Source organism: Clupea harengus, chromosome 7 (genome assembly GCF_900700415.2).
Source record: "Clupea harengus chromosome 7, Ch_v2.0.2, whole genome shotgun sequence".
In the NCBI taxonomy this organism is placed as follows: domain Eukaryota; kingdom Metazoa; phylum Chordata; class Actinopteri; order Clupeiformes; family Clupeidae; genus Clupea; species Clupea harengus.
This window is the reverse complement of record NC_045158.1, coordinates 15969302-15987317: the sequence shown is the minus strand read 5'-3', so window position 1 is coordinate 15987317 and position 18016 is coordinate 15969302. Positions and strand designations below refer to the sequence as shown.

Below are 18016 nucleotides of genomic sequence, written 5' to 3'. Positions count from 1 at the left end.
AGTTCAGCACATAGACACTGTACAAAACAGACAGAGTTGATGTAGTATTATTATTTATTATTACAATGACATTTCCCCCAGGGCTATCCATTTTTTCAAAGCAAAGCTGAAAAAAAAGCATTCATTAATCATTTCCCCAGCCGTTGTGTTAAGTCATCCAGCTGTAACAATTGTGATCAAGTTTAGCCCGTGAACCCATCTGAGACTTGTCTATATATGTCATGCCATGGAGTGCATACAATGAGCAGTGAGAGAGATTCGAATGAATGGAGTGTTCTGTTGCCACCCTGTGGTCTAAACTGAAAGGTCAACTCAGTAAGAGCATGCAGATCTTCTGAACTCACTAATCAATGGTGCCCTGTTCTAGAATAGAATAGAATAGAATATATTTATTTGTCATTGCACAAGTACAACGAAATTAAGGTAGCAGCTCTCAGACACAAAAACAATACAAATATAGATTGAACATATATATATATATACATATTTACACTATAAAAACACAAGACATTTAACACAACAGAGAGACAAATACAGGTCAGTTTTGTGCATTGTTAGGTGCTATGATGGCTCTGGGATAGCAGTCTGTTTTTGCTGCGATGGTCCTAAAGCATCTCCCTGAGGGCAACAGTTCAAATAGGTGGTAACCAGGGTGTGTTGAGTCTCTGAGGATGCTTTTCTGAGGCAGCGTGATTTATAAATGTCCTCAAGAGGTGGAAGAGAGCAGCCAATTACTTTTTGCTCTGTGTTAATGACCCTCTGGAGTACCTTTCTTTCTGCTGCCGTGCAGCTAGCAAACCACAGCGAGATGCCATAGCTTGAGACTGACTCCACAGAGCAGCGGTAAAAGGACACTAACAGTTTCTTTTTTAATTTGTTCTTCCTGAGTAATCTCAGGAAATACAGCCTCTGTTGTGCCTTTTTCAGCAGTGCTGTGGTGTTTCTGGTCCAGAAAAGGTCCTTCTCGATGTGAGTGCCCAGGAAGCTGAAGTCTGATATCCTCTCCACTCTCTCCCCATAGATGGCAATAGGCTGTATGTCCGATTTTTTTCCTCCTATAGTCGACTATCAGCTCTTTTGTCTTGGAGGTGTTGAGGACAAGATTGTTCAAGGTGCACCATGTCGACAGCCTTTGCACCTCCTCCCTGTATGCAGTCTCATCTCCTCCTGAGATGAGCCCCACCACGGTTGTATCATCTGCAAACTTAATGATGGCATTGCTCGGGTGGGTGGGGGTGCAGTCATGGGTATAGATGGTGTAGAGTAGGGGGCTCAACACCGAGCCGATGCTGATGCTGAGAGCTGAGGAGAGATGGGATCCTACTCTAACCCTCTGGGAGCGGTCTGTCAGGAAATTTCTGATCGAGTAGCAGTAGTTGTTCTGTGCGTATAGTAAAGTGATAGGGTCAGTTACTGTTAGGTCAATTACTATGACTCTAATTGTAAGGTTCCTCTGATTTCCTTGGGCAACAGTTTGTAATGGTAATGTTGTACCAGGGATATGAAGTGTTACTCAGCCAATTGTTGTTCAGCTTGGGCCTGTGATTTGCTTACTCAAATTTCAAATTCATGCCGGGAGAAGGTAACGACAGATGCATTCCAATGCAAACTGCAACTAGGTGTCAATCCACTTATAACAAACGCAATATAATGAAAACAGTGTAGTATGAGTATAGCAAAATGGTTGAAGGCTAATGCTGTGTCACAGTACTCTCGTAAAGATTTTGAAATAGCATTGTTAGCTAGCTAACAGGAGATTGAAGAGAAGGAGATTGAAGGAGGAGGAGATTGAAGGGAAGTAGGGAGTGAGAGAAACGTGTCTGTTAATGGTCTGGACATTAATTAATCTCATTAATTTACATGCCACTGCAAAATGCCACTGTGGTGATAATAGCTGTATTCTGTACCGTTAGACCTCATTTTTGTTATTTCCAATTTAATAAAAACTTTCCTGTTCATATTGGTGTGCCTCTGTGTTTAGATAGATAGATAGATGGATACTTTATTAATCCAGTGGGAAATTGAGGTCATCCATAGTAGCTTATACACTTATAGGCCAGGCAAAGTAATCCATTTTGGAGCCAAAAATAGAATTAATTGTAAAATATTTTTTTTCAGCATAGATCATTTCTATGAGGTGTCCAGAACAACATACTAAAAGTCCTAAGAAATCATAGTTGAGGAAATATGTTTAATTCTCATCAATCTGAGATCTGTGCCAATAATGCATGGCAAAAATACACCTCAAAAATGTAATTTTTTCCTTTACTCCTATCAAAATAAAACTTTACACAATGAAAGTACCCATGAAAAGTAACATTTTTTGTATTACAAGTTTCTTTGAAAATTAATTTTAATATGCAAATGAGCTATACACTAATCTCAGATTGATGAGAATTAAACATATGTCCTCAACTAGGATTTCTTAGGACTTTTAGTATGTTGTTCTGGACACCTCATAGAAATGATCTATGCTGAAAAAAATTATTTTACAATTAGTCTGTCGTAAAACGCTACTTTGCCTGGACTATTATGCACTTGTGCAACTCACAGACATATATACATAAATCACATACACATAGGAGAACATGTTCACAGGGAGTGGGGTGTTTACAGATACAGGAATGGATCTGACCATAGGGGAATACACGTACATTATGCATAGATTGGGAAAGTGTTGATGTCCACGAGGAAAGTGTTCTTGTGCTGCAAGTGTGGATAGTGCAAAGCTGTAAATGGTAATACAATTATAAGCTGGGGTATGAGGAAGGGAAGGGAAAAAATTACTTTTTCATGGCATTTTGTGTTACTGTTGTTGTACTGTTGACATGTTGTTCCTGGAGCACCACATTATTGCAGTCCCTGGAATAACAAATTGATGTTGTTGCAGGAAGTATGAATATATGTATTTAAAGGAATAAATAGCTTATCTAAAAGAGGTAAAAGAGGATATATGATATTTATCTCTGATGTGCAAGCTGAGGAACAGTGAAAGAAACGGTCTGATTATTAGCTACAAGCTAATCAATGTTGTAGTTTATGTCTGCGAGTAGGCTACATTAGCCCCTCCCTTTCCATTGTTGGTTCGAACAAAGTTTTTTTTCAATGCTTCATGTTTGGGTAACACAACCAAACAAAGGCTTCATTAGTGATCTTAATGAACAAATATCCCTTTTTTTCTAGTAACGACTTGGCGCATAGATAAGAAACGATCAGGAATTCAGCATCTACCTCGCATCAACAAGAACATCGGCATAAACAAGGGTAGGGAGTAAACAAACTCGATGCGTTAAATACAGTTGTAAACATGTTTGGCAAGACACTTAAGAACTTTTCTGTAAATTTCTTCTCCCCAAATCCGAGAGGTACATTCTCTGGTGGTGAAACGGTCTCGGGTGAAATTAGTTTCGAACTCACCCAAGACACCAAGATCCAGAACATATCCATGGCCCTCAAAGGCAAAGCGAAAGTTTCGTGGGCCGTTCGACGGGGTGGTAAAAGACGGGTTGTCTCAGCAAAAGTGGAATTATTTAACTTGAAGAGCTATGTTCTACAAATCCAGAACGGTATCTATCTGCAGACTCGGTAGCTATATTTTGTGAGTGCATATGAATGCTGCATATTCTCGGAAGCTTTAACCGCTCACTTGTTTGTTTACATCGATAGATGAAATAGTTCTCAAACAGGGCATCCACGTGTACCCCTTCAGCTGCCAGATTCCCCATGGGTGAGTAGAGCATCCCATCATTTACATATTTTTCGGCATACCTTAGTTAAAAAATATGGCTAGAATGGTGTATTTATATCGCTGTTCCTCACTGTATGAAATTGATTCAAATTCTTTGCAATATCAAACCGTTGTCTCTTGGACTCTCAGTCCTGCGCCTATACACTGAAAACCACCTAAGCTTCAAGCCCTGCTCCAAGCTCACCTGATTAAATTCAGTTAAATGAATGCCCATCATATAATACATCAGGTGTGGTCGGTTCGGTTCATCAAGAGTGCCACAAATTAGTTCAGTCAGACATGCAGAGATGGAAAATATGGAGAACACGCATAACATTTTTTTCTTTTCTATTTTTATCTCAACAGAGATTTCCCATCTTCCTTTGTTGCGAAGGCTAACGGAAGAATATCATATAAAGTGATATTTGGAATACACAGGTCATGGCACGTGGCCAAAGAATTTGAATCAGAATTCAAGTTTGAAAGCCATGTCGCCAGTGATCCTGAGCTTTTGGTAAGTTATCATAATAAACCTCTTACCAGACAAATGCTTAAACAAGAATACTTACAGTTCAATTCTTACCTCTTTTAAAATTTCTTATTGAGTTGATCAATTATGTTTGTGATTTTTTCTAACATTTAGATTTGTGGTTTTGTCAGTATCTAGTTTACTCATTTAGAACCTGTGCTTAATGTGGCTGTTGTTGGCATCTGTTGTATTGTTTTATGAAGATGCCAATGTCAGCTGCCAATAGCAGGACTATCTGCGGCCTCTGGTGTACCTCTGGGTCCATCTCTATGGTTGTGCGTCTGGAAAGAAAAGGCTATGCTCCAGGTGAGATAAGAGTGAGATTAGAATCAGCACCTCAAGTGGTGAAGATAGCCTCATGGTCTTTGGGTGAATGTATCGTATACAAATATGAATCATCAGATACATTTTACTTAATCACAATTGTTTTGAATTACGGTTTATCAGAATTTTTTTTTTCTCATCCCCAGGAGATATTATAAAAATTTCGGCTGAGATTGGGAATGGTTCTTCTCGGAGCATTGTGCCAAAAGCTGCTCTGGTTCAGAAACAAATATTCTACACATTAACCAGAAGTAGAAATAGAGTTCTGCCCAATATTCTGGTCTGCACTATGGGCCAGGCTGTCAAACCCAATATCTCAGACTTCTACCTTGAGCTAACGCTTGCCATTCCCGACGATGCTCCCTTAAGCATAGCTAACTGTGAGATCCTTGAGGTTGAATACGTTGTCATGGTAAGACACAGGCGGACAAAGCAGGCCAAGTTACACATAAACTGTAGTTATGTTCTGCTTTGCATTTCATGGTGGAGTGGAGTCTGTTGATCTAATCAGTTTAATGTATCACACAACAGGTGACTCTGCTGATGAAGGGATGCTCTAGCCTTGAGACCCTGTTCCCCATTGTGCTCTGGGGTACTCCTCTGCATTAAGAAGAGTGCCAACCACCTCCATATTCTAAGGTTGCATAACATTATTGGAGTAATGTATCCTATTTGGAGTTGTGCTTATTTAATGACTTCATTATTTTCGCTATTTTTAAATAATTCTTCAGGGATTTTATACTCTCCACCTATGAAGTCTAAATCATTTTATAGTTTTTATCAGTCGCTTGTGGTTGTTCAACCTCCACATCATCTTATCACTTGTGCCCATCATAACAGCAGTTTATCAATATTTTTAACATTTTGCAAATGTGGTATGTGCAACTGCTCTTTTATCTTACCCTCAAAACATTTAGGTATGTAGTCTTTGTAGAAGTCGTGACATGGAGATGGGTTAAACCAGTTCTCATTATGTGTCAACCATTTGCTTCATCAGTTGCAGTGACATGATATTTTTAGAATGTTTGCTAAATGACTTGAATTGTCATTCAAACCTTGATTGTTTAGATGTGGTAAACTGGTTTAGTAAGAAACAGCTTGCCAAATTACATACTGTATGTGGTCATTTGGGTCAATGTCAACTTTCTCCAACTGTTTTGAGATGGATTTACTGTTTTGAAAATGTAAGTATGGGCTAGACTTTATTTTGCAGAGTCAAATGGAAGCTTTGCCAGTGAAAATGAATGGTAGAAATCTTATTCTATTTGTATTGCTTGTGAATGCTCAGAAAGGTACTATGCTTATAGCCAAATTAGCCAATACTGGAACATAGCTCATATAGTTCATGTTAGCACATCATACAAACCTTCCATGATTGCATTGTACCTACACAATATCATTTCCTTCACTGTGTTCATTCCAACCACAGCTAGACAATTATGTTAGCAGTAGTTCTGTTTGGAACCTGCATCTATTAACTTGAAATATATCCACCAGTCCTCTGTCCTACAATCTTAATGAGGTTGGAAAGCACATACCCAGTTATACAATATTATTAAGTACCTTATAAGTGAATCAGGGAAGATAATATCAAACCAGTCCTTTCTCTGTGATCAATTTTAACCAAAGATAGACAAATAGTAGAAGATATACTATAGACCATCACAGAGTGCATTGTATTTCCCTTGCTCAAGCTGTTGCCTTTTCAAAACTATTTACAATCAAACAAGGTCTAATCACATTTTTTTTACATCACAGTCTGTTCCATTGAACAATGTATACAAAATTGTATTACATTCAATGTAAATTTGATTTCCTTTGTTCACATGTAATCTGGAGTTTTTTTTTCCAGTTTATAGAAGTGAAAAGAGACATGTCCACTGACCCAAACCACCACTCTTTAACACGCACAGCAAGTCAATCACACCTACACCCACTGCTCTAAGGGGGGCCACACATTTGTTTGACTATTCAGTATTCAAACATGCTGGTGTGCCATTGGCAGTTTTATATATGTTATATACATGTATATATGTGATTGTAATGTGATATACATGTGATGTATATATGTTTACTTTGTTGGATTTGTAATCAAGTACACATTTTGTTGCACAGCTGTTTTGGCCCTTTGACGTAGTTCTCTACTGAGTATTGCTGTTTTGGGCCCATGAAAGAGGGACGATTAGTTGCGATGCTATTATAGTTGGGCCATCCCGCAGTGAACAATCCACAATATCACTACCGACCTTCCCATCTCGTATCCTACACTTAAGACTAATTTATGGTCGGCCTTTTACGCAGACACGCAAGAGCCCCTTGCGTCAGTGCGAACCCCCTCTTTACGGCTTGCGTGCACCTCCCAAATTTTTTAACTATCCGAAGAGGCGACGCAAGCTGCACGCAGACCGCAGGGCTGTGATTGGTCCAACCCATCGCTGTTTACCTTTTGGGTAGAAGCGTACATTAAATAGCTGGCTCAGACACCTCGCAAATTCCCTCAAACATATTTTTCAGTTACAAATAACGGGGTTTTTACATTGCACAGTGTCCATGTCCATGACACGGTAGCAAAAAAAGTGAAAAAAATAAACTTTTACATCTAGAGAGTTTGGTCCGCCATCTTTTTGGTTTTTATTGCTTTGCGAGACCCACCAACCGACGGAGAACTACAAATGTTCACGAGTCCATCGAAGCAACTGCTGGAGTTATTTTGAGTCATAGCTCATGCATTATCATGCTAAACTCAAGTAAAAAATTTCTTATTCAAGAAGCAGCGTAAGACAGGAAGACTCTGTGTGTGGGCTATACTTTAAACAGAGAACAGCAGAGCTAAGAATTTGAACTTTGGACAGTGTTGTTAATGACTGCTGAGTGCATGATCTGTAGGATGAAATTCTAATGATTGATTCCTTGATCTCCAATTCGTAATGCTCACTATGGTTAGCTTTTGTTCACCTTGTGAAATTGGTGATGCATTAGCTTAGCGACTTTTTGCTGTTAGCTGAGGGGTAAAGCTAAAGTCTATATGGAGATCACATGCAAATGCTTATTTATTGAATCGAATGCAAGATCTCTAAAGCAGTTACTTAACTACTACGGGCGTTGTTTTGATGATTTTCCAAAACCCCAATCATTCTTTCAGGGATTTTTTGCTGAAAACTGGAATTTGCAAGAATGCTTATTCACCCCATACAAAATGACGGCAGTCTCTCCCACACTCTATAAGTGTTATTTTTTTTATACACTGAAAGTGATAAAAAAAAATTGGATAAATATTGAAAAAAAAAACAATATTAACTTTCTGGGGGCATTACGCTATGTGATGGAGATAATTTCCTAACACTGTTAATGACTTAAGAATATAATAATCAAGTGCCTTGTATTATTAATTACTTTATATGAATCATGTGCTTATGTAAGCAGGAACATGGCTTTTCTGTGTTTCTGCGTGTGTGTAACTTAGATCAGGGGTTTTCAACTGGTTTTGTCCCAGGGACCACCATTTTGACCAGAAAGTAATCCGCGGCCCACTGATGTGCCAGTGATTCCCAAAACAGTTTACAGTCCCGTACCCTTCTTTTTCATGTTTGTAACTGCCGCCGCCACGCCCCCTCCCCCCGCACACATATTCTGCCTATAATACTTGTCAGTGTAATTTCTTCGCTGAATATGGGTCTACATCAGTATTTTGGGCAATGCGACTTGGCTATTCAGACATAAATATGTCGACGGGCCCAGGTATATTTATAAAAATAAAAAAAGTCAATGGTGAACTGATCAACATAGGCTCATGTTGCGGACCCCCTGCAATGCCGTCGCGGACCACCTGGGGGCCACGGACCCCTGGTTGAAAACCCCTGACTTAGATTATTAGGTGCCACTTAGTCCGCATATGTTCAAGAGCATGTTTAGACCAGAGGTGATGAGTTTCTTTCGACCTTGTGCAAAACTGCCATCCTTGCAAGACAGGGAGCCTCGGACGTCAGAGATCCACCACGTGGTTATCCCTGCTAAACGCTAAACTTCTGTCTATATACATTTTGTGCAATGTGTTTATCATTGCTTCACTTTCAGCCTTGTGCTGGGAGTGAGCCTGATTGCAATTGTTGTTTGTCTAATAAATATACTTACAGTATATGCAGCTCAGGAGTCCTGAGGTAACTAGGGTGAATTTTCACCTAACACTATGGAGTTTCATTAATGATTTTTTGGAGTTTACATTTTAAAGTTGTTATATATTTCAGATTCCAATACAGTTGCACCAGGATATCATTTATTTCCTTTTACCTCTCAACGTTTTCTCTTTTAGAGAAATGCCTCCATCTTTTAAAGGAATACATGGCAAAATTGTTCACCCAAAAAGGAAACAGAGATACCAGTACATTTTACAGAGATCCTATAAACATCTGACGTTGAAACTATGAAAGAAAAACTGATTCTCATCTTTCATCCAGTTTGTTCAGCAGGATTTCACAGAGAAGAAACTGAAATTCTTCAACAATGGGAGTGTGTTTATGAATATAAGTATAGACAACATGGAGTATCCTGTAGGTAAGCACCATTTCTCAAGATCCTCTGAAAATTCTTTAGGTGCTGTATGACCTTTAAGATAAAATGGGCAAGACTAGCTTTTCCACTGGTAGCAACTTACCAACTGCCAACTTTCTCAGTTGGTCGTGTCAGCACATGATTTGGTCGCAGCCAAATATTGTGTTGGTACAGTACAGGGGCGTTGGTTGGATTGTTAACCCAATTGTTGACCCAAAGAAAAAAAGGAGGGCTGAAGACCACGCCCATTCGCAGGACCCTTTAGCCTGGAGCAGTGTTTTTCACCGACCAGAACATTTCTAAAAGCAATGCAAAAATGTCTTTTACCATTAAGAACCTTTCTGTAACATACTATGAAATTAACGAGAGCAATATATTCACCAATGGGGATTGCATTTCTGGCCACGTTACTTTAGAAGTTATGAAGGAAACGAAAATCAACTCCTTCAAGATTAAAGCTACAGGGAAAGCACACGTTAGCTGGTCGGAACATTGTGGTCGTCTACATCGTTTCTACTCCGACAATGAGATATATTTCAAGTCGGCCCAATACTTCATTCAAGATCAGAAAGATGAAGGTAAATAGTTGACGTCGGTCTCTGGCTTTCCTTTCAGTTTAAACATCCACTTGTCATGCCATTCTTATCTGAAGGATAATAGCTGTAGATATTTCTGTCTGTACATGTTGATCATTTGCTTAAGTGTTTCTATGCATTTTTATCATTAAGATGGCCTCGATATATAAGTAAGTTATTAAAGTTTATTTATATAGTGCTTTTAACATACATGACTCACAAACTGCATTGCAATAGCAGGTAAAGAAGTAAAAATACACAATAACCTTCATGGTAGACGACGCAATACACAATGCAAGACGTAATACACAAGTGAACACAATATATTACCCACAAGCTTGTCTATTATTGTGTTGACAAAGCACTGAAAAAGCATCTCACATATCCCGTTCTGCAGTTCACATTACAACCGATCTCACGAGAGCTGAGTACAGCGAGGGCTGTCGTTGTCACCTCTCCACTCACACAGCGCCTGCCTGGCCAGTCTGACTAGATACCAGGAAAATATTAGAACTTTGTATTCGCGGGAAAAATATTAGAACTTTGTATTCGCGTGCATATTATGCAAATTAGTTGATTACGTCATCTAGCGACTTCTGGCGACTTTTGGAAGAGCTAACAGCTACTTTCCTTACAGAGAAGTTGGCAACACTGGTTTGGCCTCGAAAGCTCGATCTCCACGGCTCTTTAGTCGAATGCGTAGGACAGATAACAAATTAAGATTATTTGACCTGAGCGACTTGATGAGTGGGAGTAAAGTGGGTCAGTCACATATGCACTCTATAAGGACCAGTGAGAATGTTAAACTGGATCATGTAAGCAACAGGGAGCCAGTGAAGACGAGAGTAAAGGGATTTGTAGTGAATAGTATTGCAGCGCCATTCTGAATTGCCTGCAAACAATCAAGAAACAGACAAACAAATGAACTAAAAAGTGCTGAGGAAAAAAATGGGTTTAGTGCACAGTATGGGGAACATTAAATGTATCATAACTTCAGAGTTAATTCATTAAAGTCCTGAGGTATTTTCATTTCCTAACAACAAACACTGCGTATAGCTTTTACTAATTTTAACCAATGAGTGTTAAATATCTTGCAGCTTTCTATGGTCTACAAGTCAGCCTGCTTGTTATAAATCCTGTAGCCTACAGTTTGGAGCCAAAGCAGTGATTGGGCTAGGGGCACTTAACTGCTATCTAGGAAGATGCTGTGGATGTTCTCTAGACTACTGGGTAAAATAGGTGGTTTTACAATTTACTCTTGCGATCCTGTTTTGGTAGGGGAGGCCGGGTACAGTTATAAAGTTATAGACGAGTCATTTTGTTGGGCAACTTTGTAACTTTTAAGTTTTGCGCAAGATAGCTGTGCAATAGTTGTGTTTTGACAGGAACAAGCAACCAGTGGTTGTGATCGGTGATTGCTGATGTAGTTGGTAGTATAATTATTAACAGCTTACAATGTGTTATATTCCATTCTTTTCAAATATTAGGAGAGGCAATTGTAAAATATATTTTAATACAATTGGTTGCAACAGCAAGCTAGCTAGCAAGTGAAATAGGCCACTTGTGCGAAAATGTAAAACCCCTGGTTTGTAAGCGACTATCTCACTGGCACTTTAAAACAAATGCTGTAAAGACTACAATCTACAGAAAAACCCTTACCCAACACTATTTTAGATTGATGCATAATAAATCTGACCTCACCCCTTCAAACTGTCATGTTACTGTTGTCCTGGGCCACTGTTACAACTGCCCCTGACATGTTAGAGCTGTCCCCAATAGCACTCACTGCATTTAGATGACAATGACAGAAAATGTAGGCTAAGGCAAATGTGCTTGAATTAGTAAAGTCAATATAGATGAGAGTTGTATGTTGCATATAAAGCAGTGGACTGGATTTTTGCAACAAGTAAAAACAGAAACTGTACCTGGTCTCCCCTACAGTAACCATTTCCTTTATGCTAGGCTGGTGCTGATTCAAGAAATACTAGCACAAAATTCCAGGTCTACTTGTACAATATCACTGTATACATGAACTCTTTCCAGAACAAGATGGCATTCCACTACTGACAGATCAAGATGGGCAACCCTGTATGTATTGCAAATTAATGAAGCATTAGTAACATATTTTTCTAATAGGTCTGTTTACATTTGAAAGTTTTTTTATATTTCAGATTCAAATACAGTTGCACCAGGATGTCATCTATTTCCTTTTACCTTTCACCTACCTCAAGAGTGAGTGAATTCTTAAATAATAATAAATAAACACTAATAATAACCAATAATAAATTATCTCAATGTTCAGCTACAGGTTACAGCCACTTTTAATGTTTTCTCTTTCAGAGAAATGCCTCCATCTTTTAAAGGAGTACATGGCAAAATTGTTTATTTCCTGGAGGCAAAGTTGACTAGATCAATGCGGATTCCAAGCAAAGCCAGAACTGAGTTTACCTTCGTCTCAAAACCGGACCCCAGCTACGAAGCCGAACCAGTAAAGTTCTTTGAAACTAGAAAACAAATGTACACAATCTTAGCAACATCTCCATCATGCAACTTACATTTTTAAGGCCAGTTGGCCTGATTATTTGTTGAATGTAACACTCATGTTTTATTGTTCAACAAAAACACAAAAGGAAACAGAGATACCTTATACAGTACATGTTACAGATATCCTATAAACATTTGATGTAGAAACTATGGAAGAGAAACTGATTCTCATCTTTCATACAGTTTGTTCAGCAGGATTTCACAGAGAAGAAACTGAAATTCTTCAACAATGGGAGTGTGTCTATGAATATAAGTATAGACAACATGGAGTATCCTGTAGGTAAGCACCATTTCTCAAGATCCTCTGAAAATACTTTAGGTGCTGTATGACCTTTCATGACTTTAAGATAAAAGTGTGAGGTTGGACCATGTTAGACCAGTAATAAACAATTTAGACAAGACAGGGCAAGACTAACTTTTCTACTGGTAGCAATTTACCAACTGCTAATTTTCTCAGTTGGCTTTACCAGCACATGATCTGGTTGCACCCTGTTTTGTTTTGGTACAGTACAGGGCCTTTGGTTGGATTGTTAACCATCAGTTAGGGGTTTAGCCCAGATTCTTCTCCATTACAAATCCTACTTCTAAAGAGAGTGTTTCCATGCATTTTTTCTTGCATGTGAGGGCTACACATTGCAAAAATGAATAAATGCATTTGGAAAATTGGAGGAAGGGTTTGGGTTTGGCTTTACAATGCAGGCTTCTTCCATACTGATTACACACATCTTTTCTCGTTGAGGTTCTTAGACGCGCTTCAAATATCGATACACAACTTGCACAGCACCATCACTGACACCTGACAGTGGCCTACAGTAATATGTGTGTGACACGTCTACATTTAGATTCAATGTTCATTCCTTAGGTTAATCTGACATTTTTTTGTGAGTGAGCCAACTTTCTAAACTGAACATATTAATATAATGACTTAGCGCTGCACTAGGATTCACCACAGTGGGGGAGACAGCTATTCTTTTGACCCTCTCCACCAACAACAGATCATGCAATCACTGGATGCAACCACGTGCAGTTTTAACTCGCACACTCTAAGGAAATGGTTGCATATGCCTGGAGCCCTGCAAGAGTATACATTTGTATCCAGAGAGCACACTTTAGGAGGTTTAAACTGTAGATTTACTCACAGCTGAGGTGATTCTAGAAATGCCCAGCCTACAAACTGATCTACACAATTTCACCTCAGACAGATCGTTCGGAAAATGTATCTGTAGTTGCTAACGCTGGTTAAATTTAAAAGCCTCTTATGATCCCAAATTGGTGGGGCTCGCTTTCTGTTCACAAAGTTACAACAAGAGATTGCTACATCAAGGTGTAATATATTGCAATTTCTACATTACGGTGTAATGCATTAAAAAGAACAGAGAAATATTAAAGATTTTGATAGAGTGCATTGAGCCAGTGAAAATAACATAAAATAATTGTGTGAATTTTCAGAGAAAAATATTTTTTAGTGTCTAGTTAGGCCAAGGCCTAGCAACTTCCTTAAAAAGATTAGAAAGGACAAAACTATGTATGTAGTAAAACAGTAACAATACATTTAATTGCCATGCATATATTTTTTTCTCCAGGTGCTATATTGTATGCGATATTGACAAATATGTCCCCTGTGTTTGACACAGATGTTACCAGTTAAGAAAATATGTTTGGGAAACTTTTGTAGTGTTTAATGCATAACTTTTCTTTTTCTTTTCCTCCACAGGAGATGGGATAACAGTCACAGGATTAATTGAGAACAACTCATCCCGTCCAATCAGGCCTAAGTACTTCCTGTACCAGAAACAGAGTTGTTTTGCAGACAAAGAGAGAAAGGTTAACACTCGAGATATCCTAAGGGAAGAAGGTGACATCATCGAGCCATCCACGTCTACAAATGTGACCAAAGTGTTAAACATCCCATTCAGCATCCCACCCTCTGTTCTCACCAGTGACATCCTGAAAGTAGAGTACAGACTTAGGGTAGGTATCCATGAGGGAATTACGTAAGGGATAATGTATTGTCCGGAGGTCATTATCCAAAAATAAATCCAGACGGGGCGAACAGCACCCCGCCGTGCATTATCCCGCTTATTATACGGTTACTTGCCAAAAACGATAGAAGACATTCCTCCAAAATACCTCTTTTTAATGATTTAGTTGCCGTTTCGTGATTTCTGCTAAGAAAAAATAGTTCTTCAAGCAAATAGAACTTTTAAGTTTCAGGTGTTGCGTAGCAACCCATTACTTGCTGACTTCAAATTACAATGAGTCTGTTACGTTAAATGACCGGACTACTTGCGGAATTATATGAAAGATGTGAATTAGAAGCACAAAACCCGTTGCCAATGACAGCGGTCAATATCTTTTCGCAGCGGTGAATATCAGGAAATATTCACCTGCGAACGTTGGGATGGCCCATTCAAATCAACGGTACTTTTTGGAACATTCTGAAGAGCCGTATAATAAAACTTGTTACCTGCTACCTGGTATTACCCATTTTATTTGAACTAATATTTATTATCACAAAACAAATATGTTTTTGGTAACACACTTCGTCATAAATCTTGGAGCCTGCTAGTAAAGACAACATGATTAATTGGCAAGGCTGCCTGAAATGTACATATACTTTACTGCAGTTGTAATGCAGGGGACATTATGTTTATGTCACCAAGTATCCTAGTATCCCATATTGGAGATTAAAAAACACTATTGTTGGTTTTTGCAAGTAGTTAGCTCACTAGTTTATAGACCAAAACTCTTTACTGCTTCTTTAATGAACCATCATCATGTGTCATCATTGAGGATGATATCAGTGTGCAAATTGAAGCCACAAAGCTTTCCTCATTTTCTAAAAGGAATAACGGACGGTACTGTTTCTTTTTCAGGTGTACCTTGATGTCAAATTTGCCTTAGACCCAGAGATTAAGTTTGAGGTAGAACTCCTTCCTCCACGACAAGTCACAGGATGGAAGCCCCTATCAGACAGTGGAAGCAGTTCTTCTGAGGCATGCAGGAGCAACAGCCAAGAGGAGGCATACACAGTCTCTTTCTCTGACCCTCCTCCACCTTACTCTGAGTATGACGTGTACCCCACCTCTTCTGACGCCCCGATGAAGCCATGAAGGAAAATATTTTTTGTCAATTTCATGATGTTTATGCCACTTTAAATGAATATCTGTCATAGTAGCTGAAGGTGTAAGGTTTGGTGTTAACAGTATTTGAATAAAAGACATGTAACTTGTAAGATGGTCATTGTAAAACTATATATGGAAGTGTCATGGCCTTTCATAGGTTCTTTCTGCTGCTTTTTCCTGAATCCTTGAAACAGATACACTACAAATGGCTGTTCTGGAATGGTGTACAATTTAAAAAAAAAAAAAACTTTATTACCTCTGCCAAGGAAGTTATGGTTTCATTGCAGTTTGTTTTTCTGTCTGTCTGTCTGTCTGTCTGTCTGTCTGTCAGCAAGATTACGCAAAAACGAACTGTCCAATTTTCATGAAACTTGGTGGAGGTTTGGAGAACGGGCGTAGGAAGAACCCTTGACATTTGGAGCAGATCCAGATCAAGGGGAGGATCCAGGAATTTATTTTCACTATGAGATTGTTAAATGATTTTTTTTATGCATGTATTTGTCAGATTTCTGCCTTGCTTGTTTTTCTGCAAGGTATCAGTCAATATTTTAGTATCGGTATCTTTGTTGTTGAACTTCCCAATAGTTCATATCAGTCTGGCTAATAAGATTGCACATGTTACTACCATTATTACTATCAGGTTGATCAATTCTATCATTGATGCTTCTCTACCTTACCTAGACAAATGCAAAAGAGTTACTCCTCCTCTATTCTTTTTTTATTTATATGTAGATATATATTGATATTTTTTTAAATTGGTCATAACTTTCAAATGTTTTGCACTGGTTTAGAAGCATTTCAAGAAGGCTTCTGAAATGTTGCAGCAGAGGTTGCTGTAGATTGGCACAGCAAATCAATTTCCAGAATGTACTTACACAGCCCCCAAACATCTACCTCTATTTTACACACATACTTCCACCTATGTTATTAGTTCATGGGTATTAGAGAAACATGTTGACTACCGCCTGTGTGTTAAGATTTTGTGGCGAACAAGTGAAACCAGGTGATAATTGGCTGGCTGAATTTGAAATAGAATAGTATGGACTAATATTTGCCTGAATGAAGGTCAATGTGTTGAGTAATAAATTGTGCATGCAGAACTAACTTGAATAAATGTGAATGTGTCCCATTCTGCATAGGAAAAAATATTCTATCCTTAAGCAATGGAAACTAAGTAGGTTATGTAATATGTTGAATATCCTACACTGTAGTTGGAAAGTATGTTGTTTACACAGAAGCAAATAAAATAACATAAAATTCAACATTGGTCTGTTTCACTGTCACATAAGTTGTAGTTCAAAAAGGCAAACTACACTAAGCCTGTACGTGGACAACTTATACTAATACTTCCCTTGGCTCGTCCCCTTCAAAATGGCATCAGATACAAGTCTTTGTCCCACTCCATTTGTTGATAATCCTCAATTTTGTGCACTGCGGACATACAATAAAACTTCCTCAAGCAGAATGCAAACATTTCTAAAGTAAGGATAACTCCACACTCCTTTGCTTGATCATGAAATGAGTCATTGGATAGGGCACGGTCTGAGCTTTCCACGCATGTGTCAATCATGACTATAGACCAATCAGATGCCAAGATATCGTATTGCGCAACAGAGTAAGTAGGATGTAAATAGAAACTCAGTTTGGACACATGCATTTGTCTCGCCGGTTTGTTGCGCAAGGATTATGAGAGTGGTACACAACAAAACACTTTTATTATGCATTACATTTTACATTTAGTCATTTAGCAGACGCTTTTGTCAAAGCGACGTTGCCATGGCTTCTGAAAGGAAAACCCAGAAATGGGCACAGCCCAAACAGGATTTTATTTGATGCAACTGCATTATTGGAAGAGGAGACTGAAACAGAGAGTCTGCAAGCTTGCATATTGTATTAGGACTGACCCAGACGCAGGGCAGGAATGGGAACCCTCTGCGCAAGCAAAGAAACGCCATCACACATCCCCCACCCCCACTTGCTCCTCAACCCTACTGGATCAAAGGTGATCACCTCTCGGTATACCAAGAGTGCAAGTCCATGTCCAACCCCCTTCACAAGTACTGTCTCCCCCAGCTAATCTGAAACAGCAACCAAGCAGGGAAGAGGGAGGACCTATTCCACCTATTGGTTCTTTGTCATCTCTTGGTGTCTACATTTATCATGCGATCCTCAAGAAGATGAAGAGAATGTGAAAGCCAAAACCTTGACAACAATCAAGATAAAACCCCTCTACACAGACATACTGACTGCATGCCGCGCATTCTTCCACCTCAGAAGGGAGCTGTCCATTGATGAAATGATGGTACCCTCTAAAGCATGGAGTGGTCTTAAACAATACATGAAAGACAAACCCAACAAATTGGACTATAAATGATTTGTTCTGATACGTCAAATGGCCTGGAACTTTTCCATTTATGAGGGGAAGAATACCTTGGGCAGTGGAAATGGATTAAGCTATGATTCTGTCATGGCACTACTGGATTTTCCTTCCCTGGGCCGTGGATACAAAGTCTTTACAGACAATTTCTGCATGAGACCAACTCTTTTCACTGATCTATGGAAAGAACACACAGCTGTTTGCAGCACCATCCGGACAAATCAAGTAGGGATATCCCAAAATAAACAAAAACAATCTTCTTTGAGA

At 38.9% G+C, this 18016-nt stretch overlaps 2 protein-coding genes across 2 annotated transcripts; both read left to right on the top strand.

Annotated features, from left to right (window-relative positions):
- Positions 1-2577: 2577 nt before the first annotated feature.
- On the top strand, positions 2578-7184 carry LOC116221100 (arrestin domain-containing protein 3-like). The gene is made up of 6 exons (XM_031570663.2): positions 2578-3566; positions 3667-3727; positions 4094-4241; positions 4460-4562; positions 4727-4992; positions 5112-7184. Exons 1-6 carry the CDS (start codon positions 3308-3310, stop codon positions 5187-5189), a joined length of 915 nt encoding a protein of 304 aa, XP_031426523.1. The 5' UTR covers positions 2578-3307; the 3' UTR covers positions 5190-7184.
- A 1546-nt stretch (positions 7185-8730) lies between these two features.
- LOC116221099 (arrestin domain-containing protein 3-like) lies at positions 8731-16634 on the top strand. The gene is made up of 7 exons (XM_031570658.2): positions 8731-9706; positions 11747-11791; positions 11875-11935; positions 12044-12191; positions 12431-12527; positions 13962-14218; positions 15124-16634. Exons 1-7 carry the CDS (start codon positions 9445-9447, stop codon positions 15358-15360), a joined length of 1107 nt encoding a protein of 368 aa, XP_031426518.1. The 5' UTR covers positions 8731-9444; the 3' UTR covers positions 15361-16634.
- Positions 16635-18016: the final 1382 nt, after the last annotated feature.